Raw genomic sequence first — 17,500 nt, forward strand, 5'->3', positions numbered from 1 at the left:
CAACACAACGCTGCTGAATCTCTGGATTAAACACCAGACTGCACAATCCACAATGTCCTCCAGTTTACCTGTAGAAATTTGGGACACGTCCACTCTTCAGGTCCATCAGCTGGCTGTCGTGGACTTTACTCGCCCACCAGTAGCCGACAGAACCGTAGTGGCTGTCCGTCACGTGCAGGATGTCGTTACACGTGACGGAGAGCATCCCGGCCCCGCCCCCTGGCAGCGACATGTTTACGCGAACGTAGAAGGAGTCGCCTGAGGTGACCTCGTTGTTCTTCAGTTGCTGGAGAAGATTCTGATAGGCTGATGGGAAAGAGGGGAAGAATTTTAGGGTCTGTTATAAGTATTTGCCTCCTTTCACATTATTCAGTTTTATAACATTATAGTTTAGATAATTAACTGGCGGCTGGTTTCATTTCATCCACTAGGGGGAAGTGATGAGCTCACTCTCGCTGTCCCTTCACTAAGTTCACTAATCACTAAGTGTGTACACCCACCATCTTGTTTTGGCCTCAGTGAGAGACTGCAGGGGCCGTTAACCTGCCCGAGAGCCCACAGAGCCTCCTCCATGGTGGAGTCTTCCAGGTGCATCCGGAGAGCTCGCTGCTCCTTCTGGAACTTTACCTGCACAGACACAGACCAACGTCAGGGTTCATCTCAGTGGAGTAAAGCCCACTGTCTGTGATCAAGCTGCTGAAGAGATCACACACCTCCAGGATCTGAGCCCCAGGGCGAAGGCCCACGCTCTGGGCGGGCGAACCCTCGCTGACGTTACTGACGAAGACACCTGTCTTATTCCCACCGATGACCTGCAGCTGACTCAGCAGCGCCTCACCCTGGAAGGACAGAGTCAGGGCTCGGCTGGTGATGCGCACAGCCTGAGGACGAGAACGCATGAGGAACGGAGGAGCCGACGCCCGAGACATGCTGGGAGAAGGGATGAGACCGAGAAGTGAGGTCGGGGGGCAGAGGAGCAACAACAAAGAAAAAAAGAGAAAAGAGGAGTGACAAGATGAGTAAGGGAGAGTGTGAGGAGTAAATATACAGTATGTGTGTGTGTTTGAGTGTGTGTGTTATGTATGAGTGTGTATTTGTGTGTGTGTGTGTTTGTGTGTTGTTTATTCACCCCGGTGTGTCAGGAGAGTCAGGACACACTAAGGTTTTCCCCTCGTCTTCATCTGAAAAAAATTAAAGTGTTAATATGGAACTTGTATATGGCTGCTCATTGACAGACAGACAGACAGACAGACACACACACACACACACACACACACACAATGGAAGAACAAACTGGACAAACAAGTCATTTACGTCACGGTGGAATAACCAAGAATGCAGAAATGGACCGTGCACGTTTGTCATTCACATCTAGGTGTGTGTGTGTGTGTGTGTGTGTGTGTGTGTGTGTGTGCATGCATGTAGGTTTGTGTGTGTTCACCTTGGCAAAGAAACTCAAAATCACTCTCCAGGGTAAGCATGCAGAAGGACTCGTCACATATCTCCAGACTACAGAAACACACAAAATTCACTTACATGCTTTTTTTCCATTTAATTTCAATTTGGATTAATTTCTGTTTCTGTGAGATCACATGTCAGGAAAACGTGTTCACATCATCAATTTATTTGAATATTCCCACAGAGCTCTGAGCATTTCATCTATTTTTTAAATACATGCTCTCATATGGAACTTCTCACCTATAAATAACCGGATTTGTTTAACTACAGCGCTCAAGGCTTGTTCTGTGTGTGTGTGTGTGTGTGTGTGTGTATATACAGGTAAAGGGCTCCCAATAAAAGTTGTGACGTGATGTAAGGACATGAATTTGTTCACGCTCTGATGAATTCGTTCCTGGTTGTAAACTTTATGATGTGTGATGGAGCGTTGCTCAAATCTTCTGCAGATCCTCCTGAAGCTAGAGAGATCTCTGAGATCTGCTCTTTATTCCTTCCAAATTTTCTATTTGTGTCTTTACTGTGTATAAACGATGTCTTGGAACTTGCTGTGTCCTCGTTAAATCCTGATGAGTTAGCTCATGAGATTAAAACTCTAGTCATGTATCTGTTATAAGGCTGTTATAAATCTCACCTGTGCTGTTATAAAGCTCACCTGTGCCGTTATAAATCTCACCTGTGCCGTTAGAAAGCTCACCTGTGCCGTTATAAAGCTCACCTGTGCCTTTATAAAGCTCACCTGTGCCGTTATAAAGCTCACCTGTGCCTTTATAAAGCTCACCTGTGCTGTTATAAAGCTCACCTGTGCTGTTATAAAGCTCACCTGTGCCTTTATAAAGCTCACCTGTGCCGTTATAAAGCTCACCTGTGCCTTTATAAAGCTCACCTGTGCTGTTATAAAGCTCACCTGTGCCTTTATAAAGCTCACCTGTGCTGTTATAAAGCTCACCTGTGCCGTTAGAAAGCTCACCTGTGCCGTTATAAAGCTCACCTGTGCTGTTATAAAGCTCACCTGTGCCTTTATAAAGCTCACCTGTGCTGTTATAAATCTCACCTGTGCCTTTATAAAGCTCACCTGTGCTGTTATAAAGCTCACCTGTGCTGTTATAAAGCTCACCTGTGCCGTTAGAAAGCTCACCTGTGCCGTTATAAAGCTCACCTGTGCTGTTATAAAGCTCACCTGTGCCTTTATAAAGCTCACCTGTGCTGTTATAAAGCTCACCTGTGCCTTTATAAAGCTCACCTGTGCTGTTATAAATCTCACCTGTGCCTTTATAAAGCTCACCTGTGCTGTTATAAAGCCCACCTGTGCTGTTATAAAGCTCACCTGTGCTGTTATAAAGCCCACCTGTGCTGTTATAAAGCTCACCTGTGCTGTTATAAAGCCCACCTGTGCTGTTATAAAGCCCACCTGTGCTGTTATAAAGCTCACCTGTGCTGTTATAAAGCCCACCTGTGCTGTTATAAAGCCCACCTGTGCTGTTATAAAGCCCACCTGTGCTGTTATAAAGCCCACCTGTGCTGTTATAAAGCTCACCTGTGGTCACTAAACTCTGGATCTGTTCCTCTCCTCCGCAGAGAGTCTGAACATGGAGGTTCCACCAGACTGGATCGTGCGCTATTAAACCCATCATCACTGTACTGCTGAAGAAGAAACATGAAGTACATTAATAAAAACATCCTGTTTATAAACACATCATGTATGAGGTGAAGGTTGATTTGAAGAACACACTTTATTGAATTCGAAGCTGTTGGAGCAGCCGGGCGGCAGAGCGTTCATACGCCGCAGTCTTGGTCGACGCATGGGGCTGGACAGAGGAGTGTCACAGCTCATTTCTCTCCCGCTGTCCCAGTTTAATGATCTGTCCTGGACGGAGAACGTTAACGAGTGAGCCGGAGCAGAGACGTGTAGTGAATGAGTAAATGAATTAGTAAACGAGTGTGACTCACGCTGCACTGCTCGGGGTCTCTCTGGGTCTTTTGTGCTCTGAGAGTGAAGATTTCCTCCTGAAGATCCACCAGCTGAGCTCTCAACGTGTCCTTCTCTGCCAGACTACACGCGATCTGTGCCTGAGCCTCGTCACGTGCCAGGTATGCCTAAACACAGGGAGCGCTATGATAACACACCCTGGATACTTTCTATGTGGTGTTCACAGGGTTCTACTACAATCACAGCATTTACACAAATTCCCTTGTTGTATTGTGGAAATATAGGACACTTAGGACACATGGTTCTGGGAATACAAAGTTCTGGGAAAACATACGCCTGGAAATATGGGGTTCTGGGAATATAAATCTCTGACAATAGAGTGTATAAATGTGTCAAACTAGCATTGTGGAGAAAACTGAGGAAACAACTCAATATGTTATTAACCTTAGGATTGGGAGGCTTTGGGAATATAAAGGCATTGAAATATAGAGCTATGGAATTATAGGGGTCTGGGGATAATTGGCTCTAAGAGAACGGTTCTGGAATGACCTGAAATATGGAGTTGAAGGAATTATTCGAACATGTGGTTCTGGTAATAGGGGATCCTGGAAATATTGGGTTTTCTGGAACATGTGGTTCTGGGAATGGGATTCTAGACTCCTTGGGATATGTGAGTCTGGGAATGTCGGGATCTTGAATCTTGAGAATGTGTGGGTTTGGGAATATCAAGTTCTTAAATCCTGAGAATGTTTGGGTCTGTAAACATCAGGTTCTTGAATCCTGATAATGTGTGGGTTTGGAAATGTTGGGTTCATGGGAACATGTGGTTCTGGAAATGGGAATCCTGAGAAGGTGTGAGTCTAGATTTATAGGATTTTAAACAGCATACGGTTCTGGGGAGTATTGTGTGTGTTTATTGTGGCTGTGGGTTTCTGGACCGTGAAGAACACAGCGTGACAGATCTTTTGCACAGATGTGGAACAGATCAAACCGATAGGTAAACACACACAGCACAGAATGAGGAAGTGAGATGGAGTGTTACACCCACAACCACCCACACAAAAGCTCTGTGTGCTGAAGTGAAAGGTGAAAGTGTCAGAAATAGAGATGTGACGTTTCCCCAAAGCGTCAAAATAAACCTCATGCAAAAAAAAGAGAGAAAAGAGAAAAAAAAACCATGATCAGTTTATCTATGTAAATAAAAGAGGACAAAAATAAAATGCGGTGTGGTACAGCTGAGAGTTCTCCTGAGAACAGACGCCTGGAGCAATCATCTCCGATTTCATCCTCAGATCATTCACTCAAATCTGATCAGTTTTACTTTCTTCTTTTTATTCATTATTTCTTCTCTTTCTTTACTTCTCTGATAAAAATGTGACTATTTTTCTTTTCCTCTGTTTTTCATCAGATATTTATCACTTCTACCTCGTAATGTCCCTCACTTCCTTCCTTCCTTCCTTCCTCCTGCTAGTCTGTCAATCTTTTCCTTTTCTTCCACCTTTCTTCTTCTTTCTTCTACATTTTCTCAGAACTTTTCAACTCTTTCTTTCATCGCTTTACTGATTTACTACTGATTTTACTGATGAAATAATTTCTTTCCCATCTTTCTTTTCGATCTTCCCTTTTTCCTGCGTTTCTCTTTACCATTTTTTCTCTCCCTCCTTCTTTCCTTCCCTACTTTGGTCTGCTAAAGTGTGCAATACTTTTTCTTTCTATTTGTTTTTACCTTTCTGTTTGTCTGTTTGTCTTTCTTTCTTTGTTTTGATTTTTGTCACTGCTAGCTCTTAGCACTCAGAGGTATTAGCATGCTAGCTCATTAACTGATTGAGCGCTAGTTAATAGTTGATCAAAATAATAATAATAATAATAATAATAATAATAATAATAATAATAATAATGTTGTGATGTCATTAGACTGACCCTGTCTCGCTCTGCCTTCAGCTCTCCAAACTGGTTTTGGAAGACAGAACTTTTCTGCTGATACATCTCACAGTCCAAGGTCAACTTCTGCACCTGCAGAGTGAAACAGTCCTTCTTCTCCAACAGCTGGATGGATGGATGGATGGATGGATGGATAGATAGATAGATAGATAGATAGATAGATAGATAGATAGATAGATAGATAGATAGATAGATAGATAGATAGACAGACAGACAGACAGACAGACAGACAGACAGACAGACAGACAGACAATTATTTGGACAGGATTAATAGCACAAGGATAAAAAACTTCATAATAAAAGTTTGATTTTCAGTAAAAGTCCTGGATGTAACGTTACTTCACTTCTCTCCCTCGTCAGTGCCTCGTTCTCGTCTTGAAGTCTTCGCAGTTCTTCAGCCAGTTCAGTGCGCCGATCTTTTGCTTCCTCCAAATCCTGAGCCAGGATGTCCTGACATGCCTGATGCACACACGCACACACACACACACACACACACACACACACACACATTTATATTCAGCCTCTGACTGTTACATATGGTCTGTAAAATAGACAGTGTGTGTGTGTGTGTGTGTGTGTGTGTGTGTGTGTACCGGGGTGATGTTCTCGGCTTGCTGCAGTTGTCTGCGCAGTGTGAGGATCTCTTCATGTAGCTGCTGGGTCTCGCTGGTTGACGCTCTTCTCATTGACCGAGTTCTCTGAAAATCTGACTCCGTCTGAGCTTTTCTTAATTCACACTGCAGCTGGTACACCTGAGAGAGAGAGAGAGAGAGAGAGAGAGAGAGAGAGAGAGAGAGAGAGCGAGCGAGAGAGAGAGAGAGAGAGAGAGAGAGAGAGAGAGAGAGAGAGAGAGAGAGAGCGAGAGAGAGAGAGAGAGCGAGAGAGAGAGAGAGAGAAAGAGAGAGAGAAAGAGAAAGAGAGAGAGTAAGAGAGAAAGAGAGAGAGAAAGAGAAAGAGAGAGAGAGAGTGAGAGATAAAGAGAGAGCGAGAGAGAGCAGACAGAGATGATTATTATATTCACTTTACATGTTTTTACAGCTATTTAAAGACTATTGGGTACACACTGATCAGACATGACATTATAACATTATGACATTCTGAGTGGTGAAGTGAAGAACACTGATGATCTTCATCATGGCTGCTGTTAGTGGGTGGATTTATTTATTAGGCAGCAGGTGAACATTTTGTCCTCAAAGTTGTTGGTAGAAGCAAAAAAATGGGCGTAAGGATTTCAGCGAGTTTGACTTATTTTTGTGTCTAGACGACTGGGTCAGAGCGTCTCCAAAACTTCAGCGGTGAACCGGTGACAGGGTCGTGGGCGGCCGAAGCTTATTGATACATGTGGGGAGCAATGCATGCACACACACACACACACACACACACACACACACACACACACACACACCTGCAGGTTTAGGTCTCTACAGCGAATGTTCACTTCTGATTTCTCCTCCACTGCTGCAGCGTATCGTACATACAGGTCACACTTTTCATCCTTCAGCTTCAGCAGGTCCCTGTGAATGTCTACGCACACACACACACACACACACACACACACACACACACACACACACATTTTATATATATACAGTATACAGTGGTGTGAAAAAGTGTGTCCTGATTTCTTACTTCTTAAACACTTTTATACACTATATATATAGATACATGTGTGTGTGTGTGTGTGTGTGTGTCTAATACCTGTGTGAGACTTGCGCAGGCGTGTGTGTTCCATCTGAAGGCTTTTCTGGTCTTCCAGCTGCTTTGTGATGCGCGACAGCTCCGTCTGCAGGCTACAACACTGCGAGCGCAGCTGCGCCGCTCCATTACGCTCTGCCTGCAGCTCCTTCTGCATCCCCGTCACCACCCGCACCAAATACTCCGTCAGCTCCGAGTACTTTATCAACCCTGTGCACACACACACACACACACACACACACACACACACAAACATATTTTATGTAATTTCATTTAAAATTATATTTAGATAAATTTTTACCTATTTAGTTTCACAACAATGATGATGATGATGATGATGATGATGATGATGAATGGTACCGCTGAAGTGGCTTGGTTCGGTGCTGGGGGTTCGGCCCGTGACCTGTGTGTAGAGGGTGGGGTAGTGGATCATCAGACCCTCCAGCAGAGCCACAGCTCCATTACGCCCTTGGATACGCAGCAGATCCAGCATGTGACCTACATACACAAAAATACTACTCAGAACAATTCTCTAATAATTCCCCTAAAGTTCCAGTGGGGTTTTAATCTCTTCTGTCCTGACGATGTCACAGATCTGAAATTTCCAGCTTTACCTCTGACAATAGAGACTCTGGAGTCCAAAAATTTCACACAAACTCATTTCTCCTAAACTCAGGAGAACTTCACCAAAACAGTCGTAATTATTAACGTGTCAGAACGACTGTGTTATTATAAACCTGCGCTCCTGACACAGCTGCTGCTATAGAGAATTAATCATCACCTTTAGACTGATCACAGTCCAGACAGGTGTCTATAAGACACAACTTTCATGCAGATATTTGTTAGAAGGAACGAGAAGAACGAGTAACCTGATACATCACAAACCCACAACAAACTTAGCATGTGAGAAGAATGTGAGAAGAATGTAAGAAGGTCGGGATCAGATGGCGTGTTATAGCACAGAGCCGTGATTTGACTGAGAGATGCCGTGAAAGACGTCGTGGGAGATGTGACCTTCAGCGATGCCGCCCGCGTATGACGCGCCACGTGATCCACAGGATTCCATTTCACTCTGGGTCGTGTTTCATTCTGACACACAAAAACCTCTTTCTTTGAAGTCAAATCTTCGCTTGTTGTTTTTCAGTGAAGCGTCACGATCACTTCACCTGACACTTGTACTTCACTGCACTGGAGATTACCATCATCTCAACACAACACCACCTCCACCTCACCTGAACTCTCACCTACAATAGATCTCACCTGAACTCTCACTAAGATTCTAAAACTAGACTCTCACCCAGACTCTCAAGACTCTTATCTAGAATATCATCTAGAATCACACACTGAACTCCAGTGGTGGATGAAGTACACAAAGCAGGTACTTGAGTTAAAGTAGAGATACAGAAGGCAAAATGTGACTCCAGTAAAAGTAAAAATGTCCCTTTAACTTTCCCTTGAGTCTTCTTCTTCTGCCTCTTTCACAACATCTACCTGCATGTCTTCCTTTACCACATCCAATCCATAAACCTCCTCCTTGGTCTTCCTCTTTTCCTCCTTCCTGGTGGCTCCATCCTCAGCATTCTCCTACTGATATACCCCATGTTCCTCCTCTGCACATGTCCAAACCATCTCAATCTCACCTCCCTCACCCTGTCCCCAAAACGTCCTACATGTGCTGTCCCTCTAATAAACTCATTTCTAATCCTGTCCATCGTCATCACTCCCAACGAACATCTCAACCTCCAGCTCCACCTCCTGTCTTTTACTCAATGCCACTGTCTCTAATCCATACAACATCTCAGGTCTCACCACAGTCCTATAAACTTTCCCTTTCACTCTCACAGATACTCTTCTATCACAAATCACACCTGCTACTCCCGCACACGCACACACACACACACACACACACACCTCTACACGTACATTCATTCCTATTTATTCTAATCTTTACTGCTGTATTTCTCACAGGTGAGACCTCCTCCTCCCTGCAGGTGCAACAAAAACAATAAAGGACATTAATAACGAAATCTCATTTGCAACAACACAATGATCCATTTACACAAATAAACGTGTTTATTGCTGAACCATACAGTGCAAAAGTTTGCACCCCCTTTATACATGTGCGCATTTTGGATTTATAGCTGTAGAAAATCCTTCTGAGCAGCTTTCATGAGGTTTTGCTCTGGATGTTGTTGATGCTGATTTCTCACATCCCGTTTTTTGTTATCTATTATTATTATTATTATTATTATTATTATTATTATCATTATTATTATCATTATTATTATCATTATTATTATTATTATTATTATTATTATTATTATTATGGAAATTTGCTGGGGTTTTTCAGCATGAAACACTCACTGGTCCTCATGCTGCGGTTGGTGAACTTGAGGCACGTGAGAATCTCGTCCTCGTCCAGGTCGCTGAGCACGCGCGCCTGCCGCAGGTACGGGATGAGCATGCACGGGCGCACTCCCAGACAGATCGCGTGCCGGCTGTCGCTAATCAGATCCCACAGCTCCTCTTCGCCCATGTCCTTAAAGTCCGGGGGCTCGTGCGCCATATCCGACATCCTGATCACACACTCGCGTGATCACCGAACACGCACACAAACGAGCTGAATAAGGAACTCCTGGAACCTGAAAAAGAGTCGAGCTCGAGCTCCACCTCCAGCAGGGCGCGACCAGGTACTGTAGTGCTCGCGGGGAGAAAACCTGAAAGACAAGGAGCGATCTCTCTCTCTCTCTCTCTCTCTCTCTCTCTCTCTCTCTCACACACACACACTCACACACACACCTGGTCCTAAATACCTTACCTGCAGTTCATAATTGTGATTATTAAAATAAAAGGTCTAATTATGAAGCCACCTGGCGAAATTATGAGAAAGTTATAACGCATTGATGTCACACACTCACACTCACACACACACACACACACACACACTCACACACACACTACATTATAAATTTTATTTTTTTGTCTGCTTTGTTTAATGGTATTATATTATCCCAGTGTATTTAGTCCTCATGTGAAACCACCAGGAGGTCAGGATTCACACACCAGCGGTACAAAACCGCACTATTTTTACGTGTGTGTGTGTGTGTGTGTCAGCTACCAAATCAGATATTAGAAGGATATAGAGAACATTCTGGACTGAGATTATTATTACATTACATTCTGGACTGAGATTACTCTTGGCATTCAGGTGCAACACATACACGTGCAATATACTTGAGATATATATGTGTGTGTGTGTGTGTGTGTGTGTGTGTGTGTGTGTGTGATGAATCTATATAATATACCAGTTTCACTTTATTGAATTACTAAAATAAATGAACTTTTTAATGATATTCTAATGTATTGAGATGCAGCTGTAAGTAAACTCATTCTGCTGATTATTTATTATTTACTGCACTTCTGTAAGTTCTGTGTGCTGCTTCCCACCTGCACGTATCTGTAGATGTGATCTGTAAATTCTACACACGTCATCATTACTCTATGCTGTCACCAAAACAAATTCTTTGCGTGTGTAAGCACACATGGGAATAAAACAAATTCTGAATCTGTGTGTGTGTGTGTGTGTGTGTGTGTGTGTGTGTGTGTGTGTGTGAGTGTGTTTATGCAGTACTGTGCAAAAGTTTTAGGCAGTTGTGTAAAAAATACTGTAAAGTGAGACTGCTTTCAGAAATACATATTTTAACGATCAATTAACAAAATTAAAAGTTAATAAACAGAAGAAAAATCCAAATCAGAGTCATTAAATAAAACAGAAACAGATGTTTAGGAGGCTTCAGGGTGAGCAACAGCCAAACTCTGCTACTAAAGTGATGTTATTGAAGGCAGTTTCATGTCACAGGTCCCACATGATGATGTCTGGCCTCAACTTCATTATTTACTGATAATTTTCAGCTCCAGGTGTGTGTGTGTGTGTGTAAAGCTGTTGATTTACTCACGCTTATCACACACACATCATTATTTCTGTTTGTATATATATATATATATATATATATATATATATAAAGCAGAAGCTACACTTCCCATCATCCTGAACACATCACATTGTTATTTATATATATATATAAGCGGGACATGTGATGTGTTCAGGATGATGGGAAGCGTAGCTTTTCTTTAACTTCTGCACACACATCAGTGCTCGTTAGCATTACATCATGCTGGACTCACAATGCAACATGAACATACCCAACATTAGATATCAGGACATCTCCTTTATTTGTTTCTTTTTGTCCCATGAGCTCTGTTCGAAACTGCTCCCTCACGCCTACGTGAAATCAAAAACCACAGAATCTCCAGACCCACACACACACCAAGCTTTCTGTAAAAACACAACTAAATCCATAATGCTCCTCTGTTTCATATCTATCCAGAGAATGCACTCACACACACACACACACACACACACACACACACACACACACACACACTCTTGCATGCTTCATTAATACACTTGTGACGTCTTTAAAACAAACCAGGCAGGTCCAAAGTCTTACAGGTAAAAGGAAGTGAGAGACGCGGCTCATCTAGCAGGAAGAGAAAGCACAGGAGGAGAGTTTACTGGAAGCAACACACACACACACACACACCCACACACACACCCCTTCACACACACTTAATACTGACACACATAATTCACCTATTAAACTACTACACTGGAATCCAACTGCAGTGTTCATACATTTCCACAGAAATATACACACATTGTTATTATTATTATTACTATTATTATTATTATTTGCTCATAAGTCTGTTCTCAGTGGGAAGCAACTTGTTGCGGTACAGGATGTGGTATTTTTGGTTTGGTGGACTACAGAAACGTTTTGTACGTGAAGAAATCTCTACACATTTCCTCCTGAAATGCCAAACAGAGGACAGGACGTGTTTACGGAAGTGACAAACTTTTTACGAAAATGTACATCACGGTTCACGTGCAAACCCGCATAGGTTCGACTCCATCAACTGGATCAGAGCAGCTGCTGATTACGACACCAACGATATGGTCAGATTTACATCGTGTAACATTTTAACTGAAAAGCATCGCTCACATTCAGAAGCTAAATTAATCGATTTTTCTCCTCCTGCCCACCGCCTCATCTTCTTTCCCCCAATCCTCCTTCTACTGCTCCAGCAGTGTTTAGAAATAATGGACGTATTTAAGATGATTATTTTGGGTGTGTTTTAATTAGTTTTAGATTTACGTCATTAATTATCAGAACCTGACATAATTGGCTCCGTCCCAAATGACGCACTTGCAGACTTTGAGAATTTTTACTACTACTTCACATTTATACATTATTTATTCACACCACATTAATATCTGGAAATGAAGACGTCGGTGGGGAAAGCACGTGCCATGTGACGTGTACGCTCATGTGGAATGCTGTGGGCTGAGTATTTATGGGTGGAGACGGAGATCCACATGTTGCAGCGCTAGTTTTTTATCGGATGTCCCTGTTTAAAATGCTTCTAATGCAGACGTCCTCGAAAAGTCATAAAGTTTCACATCGCCATCAACATCTTCTACATACGTGACCTCACCGCTGCTCCTGATTGGCTATGGGAGAGTGAATAGGACCCGCCCTCAAATCACTCACAAGCTTTGGATGATTCATTTGGATCTGTTTCAAATCCCTGATGAGATTCATCCTTTAAAGTGGATATTATTTTATTTGTTTATTTTTCTTCCTCGTTGGTTTTGCTCGCAGCGCTGAGGACGAAAAACCGGACGAACATGAGACGTCATGATTCCGAGATGTTTTGAGCGAACGGAGCAACGTTGTTCCACCCATACCTTTATTCTTCATCCTGGAGTTCTCACTAAACACTGCAAAACACATCTAATTCATTAAATTATTAATATACGTAAAAATATGTTTTTGCAAACTTGAATGCAAAATTTTGCAAAAAAAAAAATCTATTTTATATTTTTATATATTAATTATATATATAATATTAATTAAGCAGAAATTTATTTGCTTTTTTAATTCTGTAAATATTTAAATTTAAAACTATAATATAGGTGAATGAATCTGAATATTTTAAACAGCTAAAATTTCTGAATGATTTTTGAATATTCAGCTATTGGTTTATATTTCGTATATTTAGATTGTATTTTCCGAGGCTGCACTGATAGCTCGTATATCTCTGAGAGCTGAAACTCAATATGATGAACGATTATTGTTTTAACTGTTTCGTTGTTGATTAGATTTAAGCTCCGCCCACATCGCTGTGTGTTTATTGGACATGCTGCACTGATGTGCCGGTTCTTCTAGTGTCTGAACACCTAAAATAAATGCAATGTTGATAAACCTGATGTGGGGCCTGGCAGGGAGAAGTCTGTACGGTGCTTCAGGACATCCAGTTCTAAAGCCAAGGCCACGGGAGAGTTCATCTGAGTGACATCATCGCTACAGCTGCATTTGATTCCAGTTTTAATTCTGAATTATTTTAGTTGGATGAAATCTTAAATGTATTCTAGAATGTTGGATTGCACAAGATGCCTGGAGACATTACTGTGTTAGAGGATCTAGAATGATGAGACATTCTTTAGATATTCACAAGGAGTTGCACTGTTAAATGTTCTGGATGTTCTTGAATGGTACATGTGCAAACATAGTCAAAAGTTCTGCTAGAATATTAGATGATGTGTTTATCTCTGAGAGCTGAAACTTCTAATGAATGATTGTATTTTTAACTGCTTTGTTGTTGATTAGATTTAAGAATGTTTTTTAACATAGTCAATGTTAGAATTTTCTAAATGTTAGATGTCCAGAAATGTTTCTATGAAGTCTGAAACTGCTACTGCATGACTTTAAAATGTCCAATGTTCCAGCATATTGGATAAATATGTCAGATGTTGTGGTAAACTAGATGCTGGTGTTTGATGAACTAAAATATTAGATGTGTTGTAGCACATGAGATGTACAGAAGTGCTGCAGTGTTTGATGTTGTAATGCGAGATGTTCTAGAATGTTAGAAGCTACGGTACAGAAGAGGTTAGTGTTTAAGTGTGTTTTAGAAGGTCTGAAATCTTCAACGCTTTATAAGTTGTAGCAAACTTGATGTGCAAAAAAGGTTACAGGGCTAAAGTTCTAGACCAGCAATCGTTTGAAAAGGTTAAAGGTTCTAGAATATGAAAAATTTCCTAAAAATAGTATGTTCTAAAGTATATAAGAACATCCAGTTTTAGATGTCTGGAAAGTTACATTTTCTAGAAGGTACTGTTAATGTTATATGATGTTCATTTTTTCTCAAAACTCCTTCTGAAAGGGTCTTCAGAAATAATGAGGGTTCCGTGTGAGATCTAGGACAGAAGAGGACAGCTGGTGAATGCAGTATTCCCAGGAGTGTTGAGGTTCTGTCTGTGTTATACAAAAGCGAGAGATAAACATGTTTACTTCACTACTTCAGTTCACTTTTATTAGAGATGTGTGGGAATTAGACCACACCCTCCTGCTGCTGTACCGACAAGGTGAACAGCAGTCGTTCTCTATTTATCTCACACACATGATGTTCTAGAATGTGGACAGAAAACAGAGGTCAGAGAATCTGGAGTCAAAAGTTAGTTTCTCCCCTGGGCCGAGTCTGTGTGTGTAGAGATCATAAGATTGATCCTGTGGAGCAGAGCCTTATGATCGGGAAAGTCCTGGATGATGTGCAGCAGAACGTCCCTGATCTGATACACACACACACACACACACACACACACACACTTATCATGCTGTCTATACAAATTAAACATTACAAACTTTAGCACAGAAAATAGTGTAATTTGCAGCTTAGGACGTTTCTAAGTTCTAGAATGTTCTAGATGTATAGATGTTATAAAATTGTGGATATTTTACTGTAGGCTCGATGTTCTTATGTTGTTGCATGCAAAATGTGTCACAAATATTACAGTGTTGGATGTTCTAGAATGCTGTGTATTTTAAAACGATCAGTGTTCTAGAATCACAGATGTAGCACCATAGATGAGTGATGTTCAAAATCTTGGATGTACCAGAATCTTCCAGAGTATATTACATGTTCGAGAGGCAGATGTTTTCGCTTGATAGCAGAGCACATTTTTGTAGTCTTGGATTTTTAGAATACTAGTAGTTCTAGAACATGCTGTGTAGGTTCTAAACATTGAGATGTTAGGAAAAGTTAGTTGTTCTAGAGCACCAGCTGTCTTACCGAGCGCAGTTCTTGCTGCATCGTATGCGTGGCGAGCTGCAGCGCTTGTTCTCCGCTCGCCCAGGGGCTGTAGCGACCGTCCCTCACAGCCTGCAGCTGCTTCACCCGAGACTGCAGAGTCAACAGCTGAAACAGGTTCTAGAGTGGAGAAGAGAAGAACATTTAAGAAGGTTCTACAGAAAAGAATGCAGAGCTAATATCCAAAAAACAAAACAGCAGAATGTAAAACAGGAAAACACTCAACAGTTCTGGAGCTGAGAACAAGAGAATGTGTGTTCTAGAACAGACAGAACTGAGAACAAAGCCAGGTTCTAGCATAGAGAACACTCAAATGAAATCACTACAAAGTATGACTGTGGTAAAGCTGAAGTGTTCTAGCACTGGGAAAGGATTATTTAACTGGATTCTAAATAATCTAAAATGTTTACTCTTGATATCATAAACAGAATTAGATATGGGCGGAGCTAGATAGTGGGCAGGGTTAAACTGAGTGCAGGTCATGACAGCTATATCATATCAATATGCTCACATACATCAGCAACACGCTTGTGTGTGTGTGTGTGTGTGTGTGTGTACACACTTTCTGTTTGATGTCCTGCATGTTGCTGAGGTCATCAGTTTGGCTGGAGATAGTTTTGTTGAGTTCAGTGATCTGCATCCGTTTTTCTCTCAGTGTCTCAGTGAGAGAATTCTGCTCCTGCTGCAGCAGTGCTATTAGTGCATCATATTCCCCTGCTTGCTACACACACACACACACACACACACACACTTTAGTGTACAGTGCATAAAAACCTACCCCAAACCTTTAATTAGAACTTGGAACCAAAACAGAATTAACTGCGATATAATATTCAATATATACCTGATATCTCACTGCATTGCTTATTAAATTCTGAACAGGTTTTTAAAATCAATAATAAAAATATAAATTAAAATTTATGATTGTTTCAGTATTCACCCCCTCCATTATTAAGAAAAACCCTAATGTCGTTCAGGTGTAACTGGTTTCCATCAGAAAAGGAATTCGATGATTAGAATTAACATGAATGGTGCAAAGGGTCACATGATCTCAGTATAAATAGGTCTTGTCCCAGAAATTGCTAGAGGACATATCTAGAAAACAATTAATCAATAAGCATGGTGGTGGAAGCATCATGTCCACCATGGGTTAACCTCATCACCTTTGTCTCGTCTCAGACTAATCTGCTCCTTCCTTACTCAGCACTATTACTGCGTATTCCTTCTATTTTTATTCCTCCGTCACTAGGAATTTACAGGGGGTTAAAATTAGCAACAAGAAGGACTCGTTTCTGACAGAAGCTCGTTTCTCGCTGTTAAAATCTACCTGTTTAATAATAGACTTTTTAAAGACCCTGCCAGATGTTTGGGATGTTTGGGATTCTTTTTTTTTTATAATTAAACACTGATGGTACTTTGCTCCAGAATGCTGCTGAGTTGTTGCTCTTTTTTCTTTCGGTACGTCCCCTAAATATCTACAGCAGGGATTTTCCGCTCCTACGCCACTCCAAGTACTTATACAATCAAAAATATAAATTATTCATATAATATATAACTATTTTAACTATTGTTCAATATTTTGAGATTCATAACCTACAATGTGAATTTCCAAATCCACTGAATTTTCACACACACACACACACACGCACGCACACGGACGCACACGCACACGGACGCACACGCACACACGGACGCACACAAACACAAACACAAACATGCCTTGTGTGATTGGATGATTTCGCGCCGGAGGTTGTGCAGTGTGTTCTGGAGGCTGGAGTGTGTGGAGGGTTTGCGGTCGCTGCTCGCCAGAGCATCACTGCGTGCTGCGATATTCTCAGTCCGAGCGACTGCTGCCTCCATCTCCCTCAACATCTTCTCCTGCTGTTTCAACAGCTGGCTGCAATACCCCTGAAACACACACACACACACACACACACCTCATTAGTAGCACAAACAAACACAAATGCACATAAACCTTAATTTAATGCTCTCGTGTATATACACACACACACACACACACACACACACCTCCATGCGGTGGATCTCAGTTTTCATGGTGTTTATATCCCCTTTTCCAGACTCTGAATCTACAGCTGAGCGAGTCTCATGTGCCAGCTGAATTTTTTTCTCCCACAACATGATCTGCCGCCTACACAAACACACACACACACAATGCATGATTGTTTGGTTTACTGGGATATAGTTACATATCACTGTACAGAATTTTTTTTTGTAAATGTGTAAAGTGTGTGTGTGTGTGTGGGTGAA

At 41.6% G+C, this 17,500-nt stretch overlaps 2 protein-coding genes across 3 annotated transcripts in view; both read right to left on the bottom strand.

Annotated features, from left to right (window-relative positions):
- card14 (caspase recruitment domain family, member 14) overlaps positions 1–9,805 on the bottom strand; it is a 12,672-nt gene extending 2,867 nt beyond the window's left edge. The window contains exons 1-15 of one of the 2 annotated variants that reach the window (XM_046847716.1): positions 9,386–9,805; positions 7,382–7,519; positions 7,025–7,231; positions 6,732–6,850; positions 5,920–6,078; positions 5,666–5,785; positions 5,306–5,431; positions 3,406–3,552; positions 3,188–3,322; positions 2,993–3,096; positions 1,442–1,509; positions 1,130–1,181; positions 714–930; positions 501–627; positions 69–306 (exon numbers count right to left, since the gene is read on the bottom strand). In XM_046847716.1, coding sequence (XP_046703672.1) covers positions 69–306; positions 501–627; positions 714–930; positions 1,130–1,181; positions 1,442–1,509; positions 2,993–3,096; positions 3,188–3,322; positions 3,406–3,552; positions 5,306–5,431; positions 5,666–5,785; positions 5,920–6,078; positions 6,732–6,850; positions 7,025–7,231; positions 7,382–7,519; positions 9,386–9,596 — 2,168 coding nt within the window. In that variant the 5' untranslated portion in view covers positions 9,597–9,805. Of the gene's footprint in view, positions 1–68; positions 307–500; positions 628–713; positions 931–1,129; positions 1,182–1,441; positions 1,510–2,992; positions 3,100–3,187; positions 3,323–3,405; positions 3,553–5,305; positions 5,432–5,665; positions 5,786–5,919; positions 6,079–6,731; positions 6,851–7,024; positions 7,232–7,381; positions 7,520–9,385 lie in introns of both variants that reach the window. The other variant, XM_046847677.1, reaches the window with a different exon arrangement.
- Positions 9,806–14,431: 4,626 nt separating this feature from the next.
- Positions 14,432–17,500, bottom strand: part of ccdc40 (coiled-coil domain containing 40) — a 9,391-nt gene continuing 6,322 nt past the window's right edge. The window contains exons 17-21 of the mRNA XM_046847565.1: positions 17,261–17,381; positions 16,952–17,140; positions 15,795–15,953; positions 15,215–15,352; positions 14,432–14,714 (exon numbers count right to left, since the gene is read on the bottom strand). Of these exons, the coding sequence (XP_046703521.1) occupies positions 14,601–14,714; positions 15,215–15,352; positions 15,795–15,953; positions 16,952–17,140; positions 17,261–17,381 (721 nt within the window). The 3' untranslated portion in view covers positions 14,432–14,600. The remainder of the gene's footprint in view (positions 14,715–15,214; positions 15,353–15,794; positions 15,954–16,951; positions 17,141–17,260; positions 17,382–17,500) is intronic.

The sequence above is a fragment of the Silurus meridionalis genome, chromosome 1 (assembly GCF_014805685.1).
Source record: "Silurus meridionalis isolate SWU-2019-XX chromosome 1, ASM1480568v1, whole genome shotgun sequence".
Lineage (NCBI taxonomy): Eukaryota > Metazoa > Chordata > Actinopteri > Siluriformes > Siluridae > Silurus > Silurus meridionalis.